At 39.0% G+C, this 19,682-nt stretch overlaps 1 protein-coding gene across 2 annotated transcripts in view; it reads right to left on the bottom strand.

Annotated features, from left to right (window-relative positions):
* CCDC191 (coiled-coil domain containing 191) overlaps positions 1–19,682 on the bottom strand; it is a 63,450-nt gene that overhangs the window by 29,084 nt on the left and 14,684 nt on the right. For both annotated transcript variants that reach the window (XM_019734878.2, XM_074331674.1), the window contains exons 5-7: positions 19,422–19,645; positions 16,311–16,461; positions 5,739–5,929 (exon numbers count right to left, since the gene is read on the bottom strand). In XM_019734878.2, coding sequence (XP_019590437.2) covers positions 5,739–5,929; positions 16,311–16,461; positions 19,422–19,645 — 566 coding nt within the window. The remainder of the gene's footprint in view (positions 1–5,738; positions 5,930–16,310; positions 16,462–19,421; positions 19,646–19,682) is intronic.

The raw sequence follows: 19,682 nt of genomic DNA, 5'->3' as shown, positions 1-19,682 counted from the left end.
AGCGACCCAGAGACAAAGCTGGTTCTACTCCTGTGCACTTGCAGTTCTCTTCAGCAGAGACAATATTCCAGATGAGCCAATTTCTAAATTTTTTAAAACATGACACTAAAAACATAAATATTTCTGAAAGTGAAACACCACTTAAAGTCCTTAAAAGCTCAAACAGATGTGATTTACTTGAGTATGCTAACCTAAAGAGATTGTCTCAGACACAGTTCCCCGATAATCATAAAAAAAGGAGAGTTCCCGTACAGAAAACATCCTGTCCCAGTACGCTATTAAGTTGCAATCAAGGAATTTCTGGCAGGAATATATAAATTGATCATCACAATTATATAACTGCATGCAGAGAAAGGCTGTCTCTAGAGACTTAAGAATATAAAAGATTTAAATAGGAATCTAAATATGAACCGTGCTGCTTAGAATCAACACCTCAGAATAATTAGTGATTGCTGCACATTATAAAACTGAGAAGTCAGAACACTAACTAGTTATGGGATATTGGGTGAGTGACTGAAAGTTTCTAAGCCTTAGATTTCCCCTGAAAAATGGTATTGCCCAAAAACGAAAGCCCTATACTGACCATCATACAGGAATTTTTTTAAAAAAGATCAAATTAAATAAAAAGAGAACCTGAAAATATAGAACAAATTCTCATGTGAAGTAATAACACTGTCTTAGGATAATTCCAGATAATCTAAAGTGTCTTGCATTTTTTAAAAAGAAAAGAGAAATGACAAATAAATAACCACATACTAGTGGTCTGATTGCGTGTTGAGATCTGATGCAGAACATAAAAACAGCAATAATGCAAACAGCTGCATTTGGGATGACCAGGATCAGCAGGAATAGAAAAGAGAAAGCTAATGCATTCAACAATGCACACGGTAGCCCCCAGGGAGAAAGTGGAAGATTACACAATTAATTCTGTTTTAGAGTTTCAAAGTGAGCCGGACAATACAAGCTTGGTTCTCCTGCCTCTCTGACAGACTTATCAGGAGCTTTACCAGCTTCAGATACCATGCAGTTTCTGGCCTCGCATCTGGATACCCAGGTGAGCACAAAGGGAAGGGTAATCGAACATGATTAATAGAGGTGCTCCATAAATGACAGCCCAAAAGAATGCTGGAGTCAGGAAAGCTGACTGTCTATTTTCAATTCACCCTCCTACCTCTAGGCGAGGCTGGTGGGTCACCCCAGCCTGTTACCACACGAGCTGCCTATGTGCAGGTTTATCAGTTCTTCCCCAAAGAGAAAAATGCCCTCTTCTATTTAGCCACATTCTCCCCCTCTCAGAAGATGGGGTCCATGAATTCCTATTTTTAAAAAGCTCTTTGAGGGGCTGTAATGTACAATGGCCAAGTCTATGTCACTCCTACGTATAATATTTATCTTATGGTGCCTTCTGTTGCAATTAGTATTTGGATACAATTTTTAGCTTCTCAACTTAGATTGAAAACTCCTAGAACGTTTGACACTTTTTTTAGTCCCCCTCCCAGTACTTAGGAGAGAGTCTAGGTACATAGTAAGCATCAGCAAAGGTGGCTGGCTGAATGAATATATTTTATCAAAATGAATGAATGAATGAATGCCAAGGTTTGAAGGATGTCAAAGGGCCAGTTTTTCCACTGGCCTGCCACAGTCCCCTCAAATGCCTGTCACTTACATTGTGGGCACTGTTTCCAGACAATGCCTGTTACAGTAAGTTTCCTGGGAGGGAAAAAACATACACTGAGGATTACAGGGACAAAGTGTGAGGGGCCTGAGGGACACATGGAAGAGATCACAGCATGTTCCAGGAAAGGCCCTAGTCCAAGAGAGGGCAGGCCTGAGGCAATGTGGAGGTTAATACACAGAAGGACAGAAATGCTTCCTGGGAAAGAAAGGAGGAATCAGGGAATCGGGGCTCAGGAAGGGCTGGTGGAAAATGCTGAAACAAATCCTGCTTCTTCCAATGTTGTCTAGGGCTGGTTGTAAGTTTAGGGAGGAAAGGAGAGAGGACCTGGAAGATCTGGGGCCAACTTTCAAATGTGAATATGCTAATTAAAAATTACAAAATAGAAATTAAAAAAATAAAATTAAAAAACTAGAAATTAAAAAATACAGTTCAAATTCCAACACCACCATATCAAGGGGTCTAACTGAGTGTGTGTACCAGAATCCTGTTGTAGTACCTAAGTGAGTGAATCCTTAGTTAGGCTTTGGAAATACCTGTTAATGTTGAAATTGTATTATAACACTGTATTGAAACTTGTATGACACCATTACCATAACTAGTTTTAAAAGAAAAGAGATACACAGAAATAGAGTGACCAGATGCTCACTTCGTAAGTTATATAAATGTCTAATCACTATGCTGTACACCTGAAACTAATATAATATTGTACGTCAACTGTAATTGAAAAAAATTTTTAAATTGTTTTATTAAAAAAAAAAAGTGACCAGAATTCCTATTAGAAAAAGCAAGATGCATTTTTAGAAGAAATGATGAACTTTAGAAGAAATGGATGAGTACTTGGAGTGTCAGTGAGACTGAGCACAGGCTCAGTGGCTAAATCATGAATAATAAGAAAACAGGGATTTGTTGTTGCTCCAGAGAGAAAGTGAGAACAACGAAAAGGAAAGAAGGGAAGAAAAGAAGCCCAAAAAGCTGGGCCCTGGATTGGGGACAGGCCAGTGGCAAACATTTGTTTTCCAGGTGGCAAAAACAAATGTGCATGCAAGAGCTGAAGGCTGAGGACACAGCTAACATCTGAGGAACGGACATAAATGATTTCCATGTCCAGGTGGATGAGCCACAGAACCGTCTGTGTTTTGTCAATGTGGGGACAGAGCAAGGAGTGCAGTTTCCAGGCTCTCGGCCTCACGTGGAAAGGTGCTGGCTCAGGTAGTAAATGGCCATCAACTGTGATTGGATGGCCATCAGCTGTGGCTAGCTGGCCGTCAGCTGTAACCAGTGAGCCATTGGCCACTAATATAACTGCCGTGGCTACGCTAGCAGCAAATGGGGGCTAGCAAGAAGATGGTGGCTGAGCTGGCAAGACGGATTGCAGTTAGCAGGGTGGAGTGCAGGTTGCGGATTGCAGAGAAATGGACAGCAGGATGCAGACAGTGTGGCTCCTGCTTCCTGTGTCTCCAATCCAGCTGCCAGCGAGACTGTAGTCATATGACTCCCCCATCTATTGCTCCGTGGATGTTCCTTTTTGGCCTCACCATATCCTGCATTCTTATGTGGGGAGCGGGAGCAGAGACCCCGCAGGCCGCCCCACACGATAGTCAATCTGGCAAAAGTTTAGTATTTAATCCATTATAGTAAATGCTCTCTATCTCTTGAGCTCACTATTTAGAAAAAAAAAAGCTTGAAAATGCTATCAAGTTAAATTGCAGGAGAGGAAGCAACTGAGCTCTTCATTCATTCAGTGACTATTTAACAAATATGTATTCAGTGTCCATTGAGCTATTGGGAGAAACCTGATGAGCACAGTAAGGAGGGTCCCAGGTCTCCTGACACCCTCAATCCCACTGACATTTCTTGGTTTCTACATGCACCAAGAAACCAAGTCATCCAACTTATTCTTCTAAACCAATCTCTAGAGCAAAGAACAACATGCCGGGGGATTTGTAGGAAAGCAGCATAAAGTACGGTTTGTGTCTAATAGATCCTTTCTTCTCATGTTTCTAGCAAGACTTGTCATTTGTTAACTACATCTGCACCCATCTCAAGTCAATTACAATGTAAGTGAAAAACCTGGTTGTCTTAGGGAACCATGACTCGGATGCTATTTAACACAGCTGTGTGGCATAGGAAAAAGCAGCTGATTCAGAATCAAAGAGACCAGTCTCTAGTCCTGGACTAGTTACTCTTAACTTTATGACCTTGAGAGAATTGTTTACCTCCTCTGGGCTTTACTTGTATCATGTTTAAAATGAGGGGCTGGAATAGACGATCGTTGAGGTGACTTCCTGCTCTAAAGTTTTGTAATAAAAAATTATTATAAGTTAAAAATTTTCTATGTCTGACAGTTTAAAAAATGTAATACCCATTCAGAACATTTAAAAATGGATACTTGAAAATAATTCACAGATATGAGACAAAAAGTTCTGAGATCTTTAAAAAAAATTGGCACATTATGCCATTATGAAATCCCCATTTAGTGTTTTTATATTTAAACAGTTTAATTGGAATGGAATCTCAAGTTCTTTAGATTTTTCTTTCTACAAGTTTCTTCTGGCATGTAAATTTCACAGGCCACTTTTCACTGTAATATCTCAGTATCTACTTCCTTTATGCCCTCACCCATGCTACTTTCCCTTCACAACACCTCCAGTTTCCTTTCTTTATCCAACAAATCCTGACAGCCATTATTTTTTCAGTTAGATTATTATTCCAATCCCTTATATAAATCACTAGGTCCTGAGAATTTAGAAATGACTTATGGAAGAGTTTTCTATGTTGACCTTTTTTTATGCTGATGATTTCCCCCAGCATACTGTGGGAAGTAAAATTGACTAGGGCACCCCCCTGCTTAAAAATCTTCAAGAATTTACATTTGTTTACAAAAGAATACCTAAATTCAAGGCCTTTTGCAAGTCCAACTTGCCAACCACAAGCTTGACGATCCCCAGCCAGTCTGGATGGCTACACTCCGTGCCATTATCTCGTCTCCCCATTTCCACCTAGGAACATCCGGCTTATCGTGCAGAGCCCAGCTCACGACCCATCTTTCTGATAAAGCCTTTCCTGGCACCGTGGAGGAGCCTCCTCAGTCACAGCCACACTTCCTTCTGCTAAGATCTCAGCAGCAAAAAGGGATGCATTACTCAGTTTATAATGTTACTCAATATTTGTACTGTTTCTAAATCTTGTTTGCCCCAAAAAATGATGAGTTCTTTGAAGACAAGGGGCGTCGGTCTCCTATGTATCCTCCCCAGAGCCTAGTGCCGTCACAGGGAGCCATTCTCTTCCACATAACAATGCTTTCACATACCATCCATTTAATTTTTCACCCTCAGTGAATAACAGAGTTGCTGGTAGAGAAGTGAGCACACACACGTAAGAACACGAACTGCCCTCTCCCAAATAAACAAATGCTTTCTTCTACATCTATGATTTTGGATCAAGAATGCAAAGTTAAACTTGGAAATGAAAAGAACAAAATATGGTTAATTTTAAGATGATGGAGCAAAGCAAGTTTTATTTGAAGACAAATTCTGTCATTCACAAGAATAAGAGGGAGTTGATATAAAGGTGTCAGAACCTCTCTAGGTTTTGACCTACAGAGGTGGGGAATAAAAGATGTAGGAATGGGAGGAATCATTCTCGGCAGGTCTGCCCTCCCAGATGGATGTCCCCTGTGTCCCTAATTAATATTCTATGTGCAGACAGTGATTTCTACCAATGTGAATTACTGGTATATAAACTAAACTCTGTCTTCTGAATTGAAAGATGATCCAAGTGCAATGCTACTACATCAGAGGACAAGGGGAAAAGCTTCCTTTAAAACAGGAAAGCATGCACATTAGTGTTTTAATAAAATAATTTTTTTTTGCTTATAATTTTCAGTTAAATTTTTCTAGTTTGGGATGTAACACATGGAAAACAGTGATTGCCACATTTCACAAGCAGACGAGATGATTCTAGTAAACGGCATTTTTAGAGTTCATTTCAGGATTCTTCAGGAGGAAAGGTGTCCTAGATAAGCATACTGGAGGATTTTCATAGCACAAAAAAATAGTACCTGTTTTCTTCCCTAAGGTCGTTTTCCATGGCTTGCATCTCCCGTTCCAACTTCTGAGATCTTGTGTAGTCTCTCCAGGCCTTCAGGACTTTCAGTTGTAACTTCCAGTCGGACAGGATCCCAGCTTTCCCCAGCTTAATCCTGTGATCAAGAATCAGCTTGTGCCAGGCAGAGAAATAGCGTTTTTGACACTACAATGGAAACATTCGGAAAATCACGACTGATCAGCGCTAGTGTTTCAAATACCTGATAGAGTCCTCTCCTCGGATTTCCTCCTCACACTTTTTCTTACAAATCTAGGAACTATTGTCTTGATGGGAGGGGAACAGACAAAGCACAGCTGTTTTATGCTAATAATGATAGAAATATTTGAGTCATGCAACTGGGGTACTCTCAGCCTCACGACTTAACACTCAAATACTTGATTCTCATTGTAAGGCACCCGTGCGATAAGGAGCTGGACGAACAGTCATACCTAAGATCTAAGTTACAGAGCTTGTTTGTGAGGCTTGAAAGATCTGCTTCCGGCAGGATCTTCCCTGCCATGCTGTCTTGGAGCTTAAAATACAAACCCTTTCATTCATTCCTGCTACCAGCACCATGATGCCCTGCACAGACATGGGAGATCCCACAAGGGTGGACTGGGTCCCCTGGTCCCTGGGAACAAGACAGCCAACCACAAGAACTTGCGCTGGGCTACCAGTGAGCATGTCGGGCGTGGTGAGCAGGCCTAGAGACAGACGAGATGCTCGCTGCCTGCAGGCTTCCATTATATGCATCTGACAACCAATCAGACAAGGTCTACTGACCCTAAGGGCATCCTAGAGAAGTACTTATGGCCCTAGTATAAGAAAGTCTCTGAGATCTAGTCCTTGCCTGTATCTTTTATCTTCATAGCAAACTTTATGTTCCTACTACATCAAATTCCTTTCAGTTATTGGCCTTATACCAACGATATCGATTCATACTTTTCTATCTATAGTCATACTAATGTCTCCATCCCTTTCTGCTCTCTCTCTCTCTCTCTCTCTCTCTCTCACTGCCTACTACTTCAGGTGTCGCCTCTCTTAGGAAGCCTTCCTATTACCAACCATTCTCCCCAAATATAAGTGCCCTTCCACTGTGTTCCCAGAGCAACCTGTGTTCTTCAGTCAAGACACTAATCACATTGTATTATAATCAACTGTTTACTGGTTTCCACTAGACTGTCAGCCTCTGGAATGAAGGGCCTGGGTCCCACCAATGGGAACAGCAAATCTGGGAGTGGTATCAAGGGTGGGGTGCAGTAAAATAAAAAGTGACCTCATAGGAAGTGACTTTGTGGGGGGACGGGGAGGCTAATGACCAACTTTAAGAACTTGGTAACCTCACCAGGGTCAGCTCGACTTACTGCTCCTTTCTCTATAAAAATACTTATCTTCCACTATTTCAATATTTAGTGAGCACCCACCACTAAGTTTGAATTTGGGGGACTCTGAACAAAATTGTTTAAGATATAATCTCTACTTCTGAGAGGTTTATTGGGAGAGAAAATGTATACATTAAAAGACCAATAACAGGGGAGCATATGCTAGCATTCTTAGAAATAGCCTATTTGGCCAGAAATATTTTCTATATAGGAAACCAGCTACATTTCCATTTAGACAAACTACAAAAGCTTGTTTATTTCCCATCAGGAGAAACCATGCAAAACTTTTTAAAGCCCTTGTTCCCTTTCTATTATGTTAAACAAGGGAACATTTTCTAGACTTTTACCTTAGATCCCATGGAAGGAGGGAGAATGAGAGGCATGCAGGAAGGGAGATTTGCTGAATATAGAATATACCTTCAGTCATAACAAAGAAAAGACACACAGCTGCCAGGTTGAGGAGGTATACTTTTTGCATTATTATTTTTTTATCTAGCCCATAAAATACAGCATGAAAAAAAAAGTGTTAACTTGTGCCATAGTCAAAAGAAAAGATCCTGTGTCTATTTACCAGATTCCTCTCGAAGGACTTGATTTTAACTCACGGAATAATTCTAAAGATGAAACAGCATAGGCATAATCCACCTTGACAATAATAACATTATTAAGAGTGTCCTTACTGCATTCTATATTCCTTTTCTCTGTACAGTTGGAACACCTTACGTGTACTTTTTTTTCAATTCGCAGAGCATCATTACAAAATAGAAACTGCAGATATTATGATGATTTACCTTACCAAGCTACACTTCAAGTAGAGAACGGTTAATGACTCACTTTACGAAATGAAGTGTTAGTGGTACAGCTCAGGCTAAAACTGAAACATTCTGGCGGCCTGGTGACCCTCATCTCTTAGGGAAAAAGTTTCTCCTAAAAACCAAGGGCAAATTTTTTTACTTCTTTTCTACTGAAAGACAAAGAAATCAACATATAACTTACTAAGAATAGCACTGCTAGAACACGTCTGAATTTAAGAAGGGAAAATTTGAGTTTATAAATGCTGTAGTTGATACATTTGTTTTAAAATACATAAGTTTAGACTCTGAGTGCAAAATGATTAGTTTTAAAGGTCTATAATTCAGTTTCACTACACAGAAGTTAATAGTAACAAAGTCACAGACTCATATGGCAATTGCGTTCTTGAAATCAACTTCCTATTGGTTTTTTCCTTCTCCACTCAAAAAAGGAATCCTATTAAAATTTAAATAAAAAAATAAAAGTATGAATCGAGAATAGCTGCTCAGTTATTCTTGATTTGCAGCAAACATTATTCAGGCAAACAGGAGTATAATAAATACGCTTGAAAGAAAATATTTGGAAAAAGAAAATACTGTCCATCTTCTCTGGGAGGAGATGCTAGCACTCTGCTTTTATTTAGAAGGAACCAGAGGGGGCGTACTTCCACAGTCCTGATGGACTTACTCGATTAGCTGCTGAGCTCCTGCTGCTCCCAGACCTGCTTCTCCTCTTTAGTTCTACACTCTGGAACCACAAGACTGCTTTATCCCTTTGCTCTTTGAAACAGAACAATTATTTAAAACTACAACTAGGTTGGAAGAGGAATACATTCTGTTTAAACCAGAAGAACTTAATGTTTTAACTAGCCAGACGACTAGTCTGACATCTTTCCATTTCTTCCCTGGTTCACTTATTTCTACACCATATTTTTATTTGATAGATTTTCAAATGCACAGTCATGCATTTTTAAATTAACTTCCACGTCTCTTTACACAATTGTGGTGATAAGTAAGGCTTGATACAGGTCAATAACATACTGAAAAAAACACAGTGGGAAGGAGCATTGCTAAGTACATATCTATAATAATTTTTAAAATAAAATACCACACAGTGAAATTTATAAATTTTCTAAGTGAAATGCTTTTCTCCTCTCAAAATCTTCTCCAAGACATCACTTGGTTGTAAAGGGTTCCACTCAAGAGAAAAAATGACAGTTCGCCCTGCTAAATTTATTACCTGCACTGGCATTGCCCTGTTTTGTTGGCAGGAAAATCTCTTCTCTGAAGTATAATCACACAGCTGTCATTGGGAATGATTGACGTTAGGTGGAACGGCAATTTGCTACCCAATCTTCATTGTTAATTCTAACCCTGTCACTAGAGATGCTCGTCCTGATTAATGAAGTGGGTAACTCATCAGAATTCCTCAGCTATTTTCCTTTTGTCAGAAAGCTCAGCGATAATGGCATCAAAATTATCTGTCATGGCAAAATAAACAATGAATTGTAAAGAAGACAAAAATGTCAACAAGTTCACGATTTATTTCTGTCAGATGGAAGTAACTGTGGTGCAAATGTGTCCAGGGGAGTCAGCCCCACTCGAATGGCAGGAATAAAGCTATACTCCCCACAGGGCGCCAACCGACTCCTTGATGTTCACAGGCCGAAAGGAGCAGGCACCCTATTGCTACATAAAGAAGCAAGGCCAGCCTGGTGGTTCAGGGGGTTGGAACTCCATGCTCCTAATGCTGAAGGCTGCCGGTTTGGTTCCCACATGGGCCAGGGCCAGTGTCAGTTGGTTGGAGCGCAGGCTCTCAACCACAAGGTTGCCGTACTGTTCCCCGATAAAGCCCTGTTCCCCTTCCCCAATAAAATCTTAAAAAAAAAAAAAAAAAAGAAGCAATCCCCAACTTCTTTTTTTTCCTTTTGGGCACTGCTGTTGCTGGACAGAAGTCCCCACAGACCACATGAAGTGCTTGGGTGTTGGGGAGAAGAGGATCTTTACATTGGCAAAATAAATGCCCCTGGGAAGAAGCAGTGCTGAAAATCAGTACCCTGTGAACCATCCTACTCCTGATGCTTATAATTTTTAAAAGAATGCAGGGGAAAACATTGTGTCCCCCACCCCCACCTATATATACTCCTATAACTAATCACAGTAGGGAAAAGATATTCAGGTCTCAGCACACACTACCAAGGCTGGGATTTGCTGTTGAGGTCCATGGAAAAGCTTGGAGGCCTAAACTTTGACACCACTGATGTGTCAAATGCTACCTGTGTCGACTGTCTATAGACAGAAAGCTGCTTTTGTTAGATCCCGGAAGATATGATTCCGGGATATTTAATTCTTTATTTAATTTTTTCCTACTTCCTTTTATAAAATTTAAAAAAAATGCTTATGACAATTTAACGCACATAACCAAAAGGAGAACAGAAGAATAAACCCCTCACTAAGCTTCAAAAATTATCAACATTTTGCTAATCTTGTTTCATCTCTCCTCTACCCACTTTTTTTTTTTCTGGTGTATTTAAAAATAAATCCCTGACATCAGACATTATATCATTTCATCCATAAATGCATAAATATGTATTGCTAACATAAGGACATTTTGTAAATTCTTAATTCTGCTGAGAAGTTTCCATCAATAATATTGCTGTAATTATCTAATACTGCTTCACTCTAGTAGAATTTCAGAAAGCAATTGTTTAGTCTTGCCATACAGTAAATTCTTAACCAAGAAAAAACTCTCTGGGATCTTTTACAGAAGAACGACCATAATACAGCCTATGACCTAACTACTCGTTAGGCGAGAGCTCCTTTCCCAATACAGCCTAGACCAATTTTCAAGACCTCCTGTCTTTAAGAGGGAAGGCAGACCTATGGCTCCCCAATACCTCTTTCCTTTCTTCTTTCTTCCCCTTCTAGACCTTCTTCCTCCTCTCTATGAATCCCCACTTCCTGCCCACTCTCTCCCACCCGCAGCCACACACACATGTGCAAACTTTGCTAAAAGGACAGCTAACCTCAGGAGCCATTAGACAAACGCTTGATTTACCTCTAGGGTAGTCTGACAGTAAGACAATGACATGATGTCATTCGTTCCTCACCCATCTGGTTCTCAGGCTCCTTATAAATATTCACCTGAAATGTCCAGTGTTTAGGGGAAAAAGACATTCTACTCTGTACAAGTTTAGGGAATGGGCTTTATTTATGCCAAAGGCTTTTTCTTAATTTTTTTAACAGCAGAAATTAATCAGTACTTTTTTCAAAAGAAAAAAAAATCAATCATCTATGCATGAATGGAACCTCTAGGATCAAAGAAGGCTTCACGACATTTTGAAAAGCAAAACACCAGGGCAATGTTTTGGTCAACTGCCCCTCACTGTCGTTCTGTGAGAATGGGAAACCTGGATTACTTATAGGGTGAGGGTAAGGAAGGCTGTAATAACAGAGTAAACAACCTCTTCACCAATGCTACAATTTTACTTAGAAGTTTTACAGAGAGTTGGCTATATGAAGTCACATATGCAATGCATGAATCCCAATATTCTTCATGTGTGTGCCCTACATTTCTCTTTCTCTGCAGTTTTTTATTTGCAAAGAGGCTTTCCCTTCATTTCCTTCCCTGAAAAGACAACACTGCTGAGAAGATGTTTGCTATGTTTCAGCTCAGAAATGGTTTTGCTTCAGCAGTGTGTAAGCAGTCCTGATAAACTAAGATCTTTAGGAAGGAATCCTGCTATATAAATGAGGTGCTTAACTACAGTTTTCATCATCTCGTCAGGTATGTTTCCCGTATATCTCCACCTTCCCTGGGTTTATTTTGGGGCAGCCTTTTGGAAGGCACTATGCCACAATGACTCCTTTGGGTCATTTTTACCTTACTGTCTAACAGAAACACCCAACCAAATAAGCAATTTTGCTTCCCCTATAGAATTAAGATTTAGGTTAGTGTCAACCCATTTTTCACTGTTCTCTTCAAATTTCACAAGCAGGAAAGATCATAGACTTTCTTATCTCATTAGGAAAATACAAAATGTATTTCAGAATAGGGTGAGAATTAAGAAGGCCATTTTCCAAACGGTATTAAGAATTTCATAGTGAATCCCTTGTTGTTACTGCTAATTAGCAACGGCATGTGGATTGCTGAATCTCCCTAAGAGATTTTACTGCAAGATCAAAGAGGAAATAGGATAGGATGGAAGTAGAAAGTTTCTATAAAGAAAATGAAAAGATGTGTGTTTTTTTTTGATAACACAAGGAGACCTAGAAATGAAATGGGTAGGAAAGATGCACGAATAGTGCTGTATCTGAAGTGGTGTTTTGATAAAGACAGCCTGCTCTGTTTCTCTCAGAAAGTCTCCTATTAAATAATATGACCCAAATGTGATGTTAAGAGATTGTTTGGGGGAGCAAACGCAATCCAGAATCAAAGCACAAAGAGTACAGGAATCAAAGGAGCCTGAACTACAGCAACTCGCAGAAAGAAATTCTTTAGTGTTCCTGCAATACTCTAGACAGCCTGCTGTTGGGTTTGTGCCAGTGCATCACTCTGAGGCGCTGACAAGAGCTTCCTGTTATCCAGCTGCTCGCTCCCAGGCAGGGAGGCATTTCCTCTTTTTGTCCTGTGGTCATATTTAGGCTGCTGAGTGTCCCGTTTCATTACCCAAGGGCAGCTTCAGGCTCCTTTAGGACCAGGCTGGCAATGTGGACTGGGGCCAAGATAATGAGCCCCGAGGGCCTGCCAGTCCGGTGGTGTTTACCAGAAGCTGTCCTGTCTCCAGCCAAGTCTATCAGAAGCCCAAGGAGTCTGGTAAGTGGTTTTTCCCATGTCTCAGTCACAGCCACATACACTGGGGAAATCTGAGTAACAGGTTCACTGACAATATTACAAATGGGTCACACATCACACTGAAGGGGAAGGAGACAAAAAGAACTAACCTGAGAAACTTTGGAAAATCATATTTTGGCTGAATAAGGCTAAAAATAAAAATAACTGTACCAATAGCATACTCTAGTTACTAAAATGTTTCTACAGCTGTATGGGTTAACAATCTGAAACTACTTTCTCATATACTAGGATTAAACAAATAAGTGAGTATATTTTAGAAAAGCTCCAGGTTTCTCAACTGTCTGAGAAAGAAGTTGTAGCCAAGCAAGAAGAAAAGGCTGCACTGAAACCTGTGGTGCCGGATTAGGGTTGAAGTTACCATGAACTCATTTATAATTTTAACATATATACAGATGTATAACATATGTTACAAGTGAGGAGGGGGAAGGAGAGCATGATCCCTGCGTTGTTGCACTCAAATTGGAGGTATCAGTATGAACGCATGGATTTTAATATGTATACAGATAGACACGGAAATGAACATGTGTATGCATGTGTGGGTTAGCATATATGCATACATTTCCCAGTTCTGTCTGCTGAGAGGGCCCAGAAACAGCTGACATCCCAGTAGCAGTGAGCACACTTACTATCCAGATATTGGTTTCTAAGTATTATTCTCCAATAAAAGGAACTAGGGTTCCATATTCCAGGGCTAGGGCAGGGAAAATACAAGATGAGCTGGAAACATCTTGTGGTGACAGAAAGAAAGGAAGTGCCCAAAAAAGGATGGTAGCATTTTGCAAGGGCAAAAGAGTCAACTGGAAGATTTCCCAATGGCCAAAGTTAGAACAATTTGAGTAACAAAGTGAACAACAGAAATATTAGATTATAACCCACAGAATAAAATAAATATCCATGAGCCTATACTGATACAAATAAATAATTGAATAAATAATAAATAAATAGGGAAAAAGGGACAGTATTTTCTTCTAGAAGAATTTCAATAAATGAAGAAATGAGGGAGATACAAAATCATTATTAGACAAATATCACATTAATAATTGTTACAGGCAAGATCCACCCGTGGATGCTAAAGTTAATAGGTGAAAGTTTAAGGATAGTTGCACACTTTCACAATATTTCCTCTAAGACATTTCTGAATTACGAAGGGGAAAACAGTAACTTTATAGTGGGGAAACCCACTATAGACACAACATTAAGTGTGACAGGTTAACATCAACAGTCATAAAACATATTAACATTATATACCCACGATACGACATACTGAGAAGAGCAGAGCTTCACTTCTTGTAGTATGCATACCGAAAACCCGTAGTATCAATCTGAGCAGAAGAAAACCCAAACTGAGAGACATTCTACAAAACACCTGACGAGTACTCTTCAAAAATTTCAAGATCATAAAAGACAAGGAAGACAGAGGAACTGGGAGGAGACTAAGGAGACATAACAACTAAATGCAACATGAAATTAGAGATTGAGTCCTGGAACAGAAAAAGGACCTTAGTGGAAAAACTGGTGACATTCTAGTAAGATCTATAATTTAGTTAATGGTATTTAATGGTATGTACCAATGTTAATTTCCTAGTTTTGAGAATTATACTATGTTTCTGTAAGATTAACATTTGGGGAAAGCTGGGTGAAGGATATTCAGGAACTCTGTGTACTATTTTTGCAATTTTTCTGTATGTCCCAAATTATTTCAAAATAAAAATTTAAAAACAATAAAGTACAGGTTCAAATCAAGCAGAATGTGTACCAAAGTAGAGATAATTTACTCATAATCTCTCATTTTTAAATACACTGGCTGGTCCTTTTAAAACTGAGTAATCTGTTTTAGTAGGCCACTGAATTTGTAAAACTTTATTTTTGTCTAAAAGTCATACCTAGCACTTCTATCAATAACATACATGATTTCTTCCTGTACAGTGGACTTCAATAAAATTTAAAAGTTAAGCTTATTGGGAACACATTATAGCCATCTCTCATTGGTTGTGTAACATATCATGGCACTTTCTCCTCAGGCCTTTTCAAGATGGCCCCGAGTACTCATTTCCCTTCCTATTTTCTTTCGGAAATCTGAACTGTTATTGCAGGAGCACCCAGTAACTCACTCTGCCTCACGAAGTGCCTTGAAAGTCTTTGCAAATCTTTCTCAAAATGTTAATCCTAATTCTTAACATTTCCTCCCACCACACTTCCCTCTTCATTTCTAAAGCCAAAACTCTGACCAAACTTTTGCTGTTTTATATCTGAACAATTATAACTGCCTGACCATCAGTCCAAAATGCCCCCATCAAATGTTTAGCTTTTTTAAAAAAATTGCTTTGACTAGTTTACTTTTTTCCTCATCTCTTAGTTACCCATGTCATATTCAAATTCCTGTTACTGATTTCCAGGGTCTTTGTAGTCTATCCTACATTTATCAAGCTCCCTCAGTATCTTCCTTACATTCTCTCTCTCTTGTTAAATCCATTCATTTACGCGTTCACTGAATTTCAGCAATACCTAAGGCCCCAGGTGGGTGTTATAGGAGATATAAAACATATATAGTTATCTTTTATCGCCAACCTTCTCATTTACAAATCTTTCAAGTAATTCCTTTCACCTTAAACCCCAAATTCATACTGTTAATCAATCCCACTTCATTGAAAAAAACTTCTGCTTAAGTTACCTAAGATGCTCATTTTTCAAAAAAACAACAACATTGGCCAGTTAATTTTACAAAGAGTGAAAGAGAGGGAGAATAAATAAAACGCAGACCATGTGTGGATGCCTGACCACTGTGTTATACACCTGAAGCTGAAGTTGAATGATACTGAATGTCAACTACAATTAAATACACACACACACACACACACGTATATACTCATGGGATATAAAGTACAGCATAGGGAATATAGTCAACGGTATTCTAACAGCTATATACTATGTCAGAAGGGTAGTAGGCTTGGTGGCGTTATCACTTTGTCAGGGGTGTACATGTCTATTGCATTGTTTTGTACACCTGAAACTATTTGATGCAAAAGTAATTGTGGTTTTTGCAATTTAACCTTTTCAACCACAATTACTTTTGCACCAGCCTAATAATAAATAAAAGGGAGTGGGAAGCACAAATGTAAGTACATCATTGTTTTAGGATCTAAGCTACCAAAAGGCAAGTGGCTTTTTGAAAAATTCTTCTGAATAATCCAGAACACAATGGTTTGTAAGACTGTCAAAGTGGAAGCCAAGCTTTCAAAAATTGCCAGAGATCTACAATTAGGAGTTAAATGCTATTTTGAAAAGGGTAACTTAGGAAGGTGTCTCAAATTCACACCCTGGTATCCTAGGATCACACAGAGCGTGTAAGAATAGCCCCCGCACAGGGGATCAGAGCCCTGCACAGCACAAGCGGCGTGGGCACTTTTGGTACTTGTGATGAGGCTTGGTTGGGCTTAGTGTTACTCTGCCCCATCTCTGATGGAGCCTTTGTCATTTACGCTACAGAATGTCCAGTATAAAGACATTCCAATTCCCACCTGGTGATTTTCCTTGAAAGTCTGGATTAATAACTCTTTCAGTTTCTTCTTTCTTTCTTTTGCCATTTTTTCTTCATCCAGAATAGGAACAGTTTGAAACATGCCTCTTTCTGGAATATTTGGAGAATTTTCTTCTTGCTTCTTCTTCTCTCTATTAATAACAATTTAAAAATACATACATGAACAATAGACTCAACAAGCAATGTTACAACCTACCACAGTAGAATGAACATTGCATTTTCCATCAGAAGATACAGATTTTTGATCTGGCTTTAAAACTACATGGTAGGATAATTTTTTTGTTGTTTTTTGAACCTCAGTACATTTTTTTAAAAATACAAATTAAATGAAATAAAATTTTTATAATATACTCTGAAAAGTAGAAAGCCCTATAGATATTTTAGTAGAGTATTTTTACTGAGTTTAACATTGAGCGATACTTGGATCAAAATTTGACAGTTAACAACTACTAGGTATTCTCTAATATAGACATAAATTCTCTGTTTATAAGGGGGGTACAATGAAGGACCCTCAGGTGAGAAAGGAATGAGGTTTTTACAAGACTTTTACAAGGTTTCTAGGGAGAAAAATAATAAAAGAATCAAGTGTTACTGAGTAAGGAGAGAATGGAATTTATATTAATTCTAAAATAGCTAAAAGAAAAAACAGAACTTAATAACAATGAGTAAAAGGCCTTCAGGCAAGTAACGATAATCTTTCAGTAACTGTTGCTCACCTTTCTGGTCATCCTCTTTTTCACCCACCTACCTACTCTTTCTCACCCAGGTCACCCCCTCTTACATTCACGCCAGCTCACAGCAATTGCCTTCTTTTTGGAGCATATTAAACTACATAGATTTGTGTATGTGTATACAGCATATATACTATTAATGAGGTAGTAAAGATAACACCTAGTCAGGAATCAAGATTCATAGGCTGTGGCCACAAACAAACTGTAAAAACTCAGGCAAGTCACCTAGTCTTTCTTCACTTTACATTTATAGAAACTCAAGTTGAGAGATGGATGTCAGAATACTCTGTAGACATTCTCTAATTCTCATGTCTCATACAAGGGGACACACAATGTTATATCTTATTACTGGTGATATTAACCATCACTTGGGTAAGGTGGCTTCTCTGGTGCAGTCGCTACTTTTCCCTATGTAATTAATAAATCTCTTGGAGGAGACACTTCGAAACTATGTAATGAAGCCATTTATGATAGCTTACAAATAAGTGAAAAAGCCCTAACAACAATACAATTTTACAGAATCTTTCCAAATTTACCAACGCCATAACAATGTTACATTAGATGGTTATAGGCAGATCATAGTGGGCATTTAAAGAAATACAGTTCTAATAACCATGGATCTGTTCTTTTTAAATAACATTAAAATAAGTATCTGTCGTGAAAGTACTACCTGCTCATTGTGAAAAATTGGAGAGGTATAAAAACCATCCTTACTTCCACCCAGGAAAAAAATAATGATACCATGTCAGTGCTGTTTCACTGTACAAACATTGTTTTTATTAATTTCTTCACTACTTATTAATGTCTGTTATCATAAATAATATTATTTTAATTGTCTTTGTGCACAGATCTTTGTCTGGATTTCTGATCGTTTTCTTAGGGTAGTTTTCCTAGGGCTGGAACTCGCAGGTCAAATGACAACATTTTCATGGCTCTTGTTGTTCATTGCGAAATGAACGTTTAAATCGTTTAATCGGTTCACCCACCCAGAAGTATAGCACATTGTCTGTCTCTCCGTAACCATGGAGAAGATTTCAACTTCTAAAAGAAATGACGGGTCAGTGAACACGTTGAGTGTCCACTGGCGCAAAGCTTCCTGCACCATCAAATGTTAACTGCTTCACAATTTATTTTAGATCAGCCTAGATGTCTCAGGGCTTAAGAGCAATCTGAAAAGCATGGCTGACCTTAGCAAGAACTCACTAAAACACCTGTGACTGCTTTCTGAAAGGAATGACAGGTCTGGAGGAGGCCTGAGCCTGGCACTTGAAAGAGTGAAGTGCGCATCTACTGCTGAGCTGTTTTAAAACGGGTAGAAGGAGAGCAATCAAGAACACAGGGGGACTGATGTGGGTGGAAGGGATTATCTAACAGGTCTTTCTGGCCTCTCAGTTTGAGTGCTCAGGCACTTCAGGCACGTTGTTCCAAGGCTTTTGCAGATCACGAACGGTGCTGTTTCTCTGAATAAATACATTAGCTATTTCATTTATGAAGCTAATTTTCTGCATGAGGATACATAATAGGACTGCATCCTGTGAGAATTATTTTGACTTTCCTTTTATGTGAGGTATTCTTTTTCCTTCTCAGTGGCAGTAGGGCAATGGAGACCCTCCGTCATGATTATCAGAAGACGCGGATGCAAGCCACAGTAGGACAAGGCACAATTAGCAGACATGCATAAGGAAATGTATTAAACCTTAAAAACATTCAGGCAACCAAAGCCATGAAAACTAACCAATACAATACCTATTAAAAGTGCAAAATGTATTAAAAATGATGATCTGCCTCAATGCCGAGAAGTGTAGTAAACTGGCCCACCGCCAGCAATCATATAAATAAGTACAACCCATTTGGAAAGCAATTTGGCAATGTTTCCAGAGTCATGAAAAGGTCTGTACCATTTAACTCAGTAATTAGACTCCTAAGAGTATAATTCAAAAAAAATGAGAAAGGTCTATGCTTAAGGACGCTCACTGCACTACTGGTGAAAAGTCTAAATACGTAGCTGAAGGGCTTACCAGCATAAGGCTTACATAAATTATGGAATAGGAACTCGATGGAGTAATATACAGGCCTCAGGACTCCAGGCAATGTGTTAATTACAACAGAATAATTAATTACAGCAGAATAACACATTAAATGTACTTTGTAGTTGCAATTAAGTATGTAAAGGGGCCAAGACCAGGAGGACACATGGAAAAGTGAAAATCGTTAATTTGTTAGGATGGTGGAATAGTGGCTGATTTCTCTGTTGTGTTTTGTCATTTTAATGTTTGTGCATTGAAAAAAAAAAGGTAGAGTACTTCCAAAATGACTACAGAAAAAGAAACCGCACACACTACTCAGTACGGCGGGCGTACATCTTCCACGCTTCTTCCACAGTGCGCCTCCTCTCAATTATTTCTCTCCGCAGCTTTACCATCTCCCTTTGAATTTCCTCCTCCTCTTTCTTGGCTTCCAGAGCCTTCCTTTTCTTCTCTTCTTGCACCAGATACTGAGCCTCTAAGAAGGCCGATTTTTTCAGGGTCTTTTCAATTCTCCGGCGCTCCAGCTCTTTCTCCTGTCTTAAGCGATTTTCTTTTACCTTAAAGAGAATACAAGGGTGAAATGCAGCCTTGCAA

This window comes from Rhinolophus sinicus, linkage group LG01, assembly GCF_036562045.2.
Source record: "Rhinolophus sinicus isolate RSC01 linkage group LG01, ASM3656204v1, whole genome shotgun sequence".
In the NCBI taxonomy this organism is placed as follows: Eukaryota; Metazoa; Chordata; class Mammalia; order Chiroptera; family Rhinolophidae; genus Rhinolophus; species Rhinolophus sinicus.
Note: the sequence above shows the minus strand (reverse complement) of the source record. Positions and strands in the feature narration are given on the sequence as shown.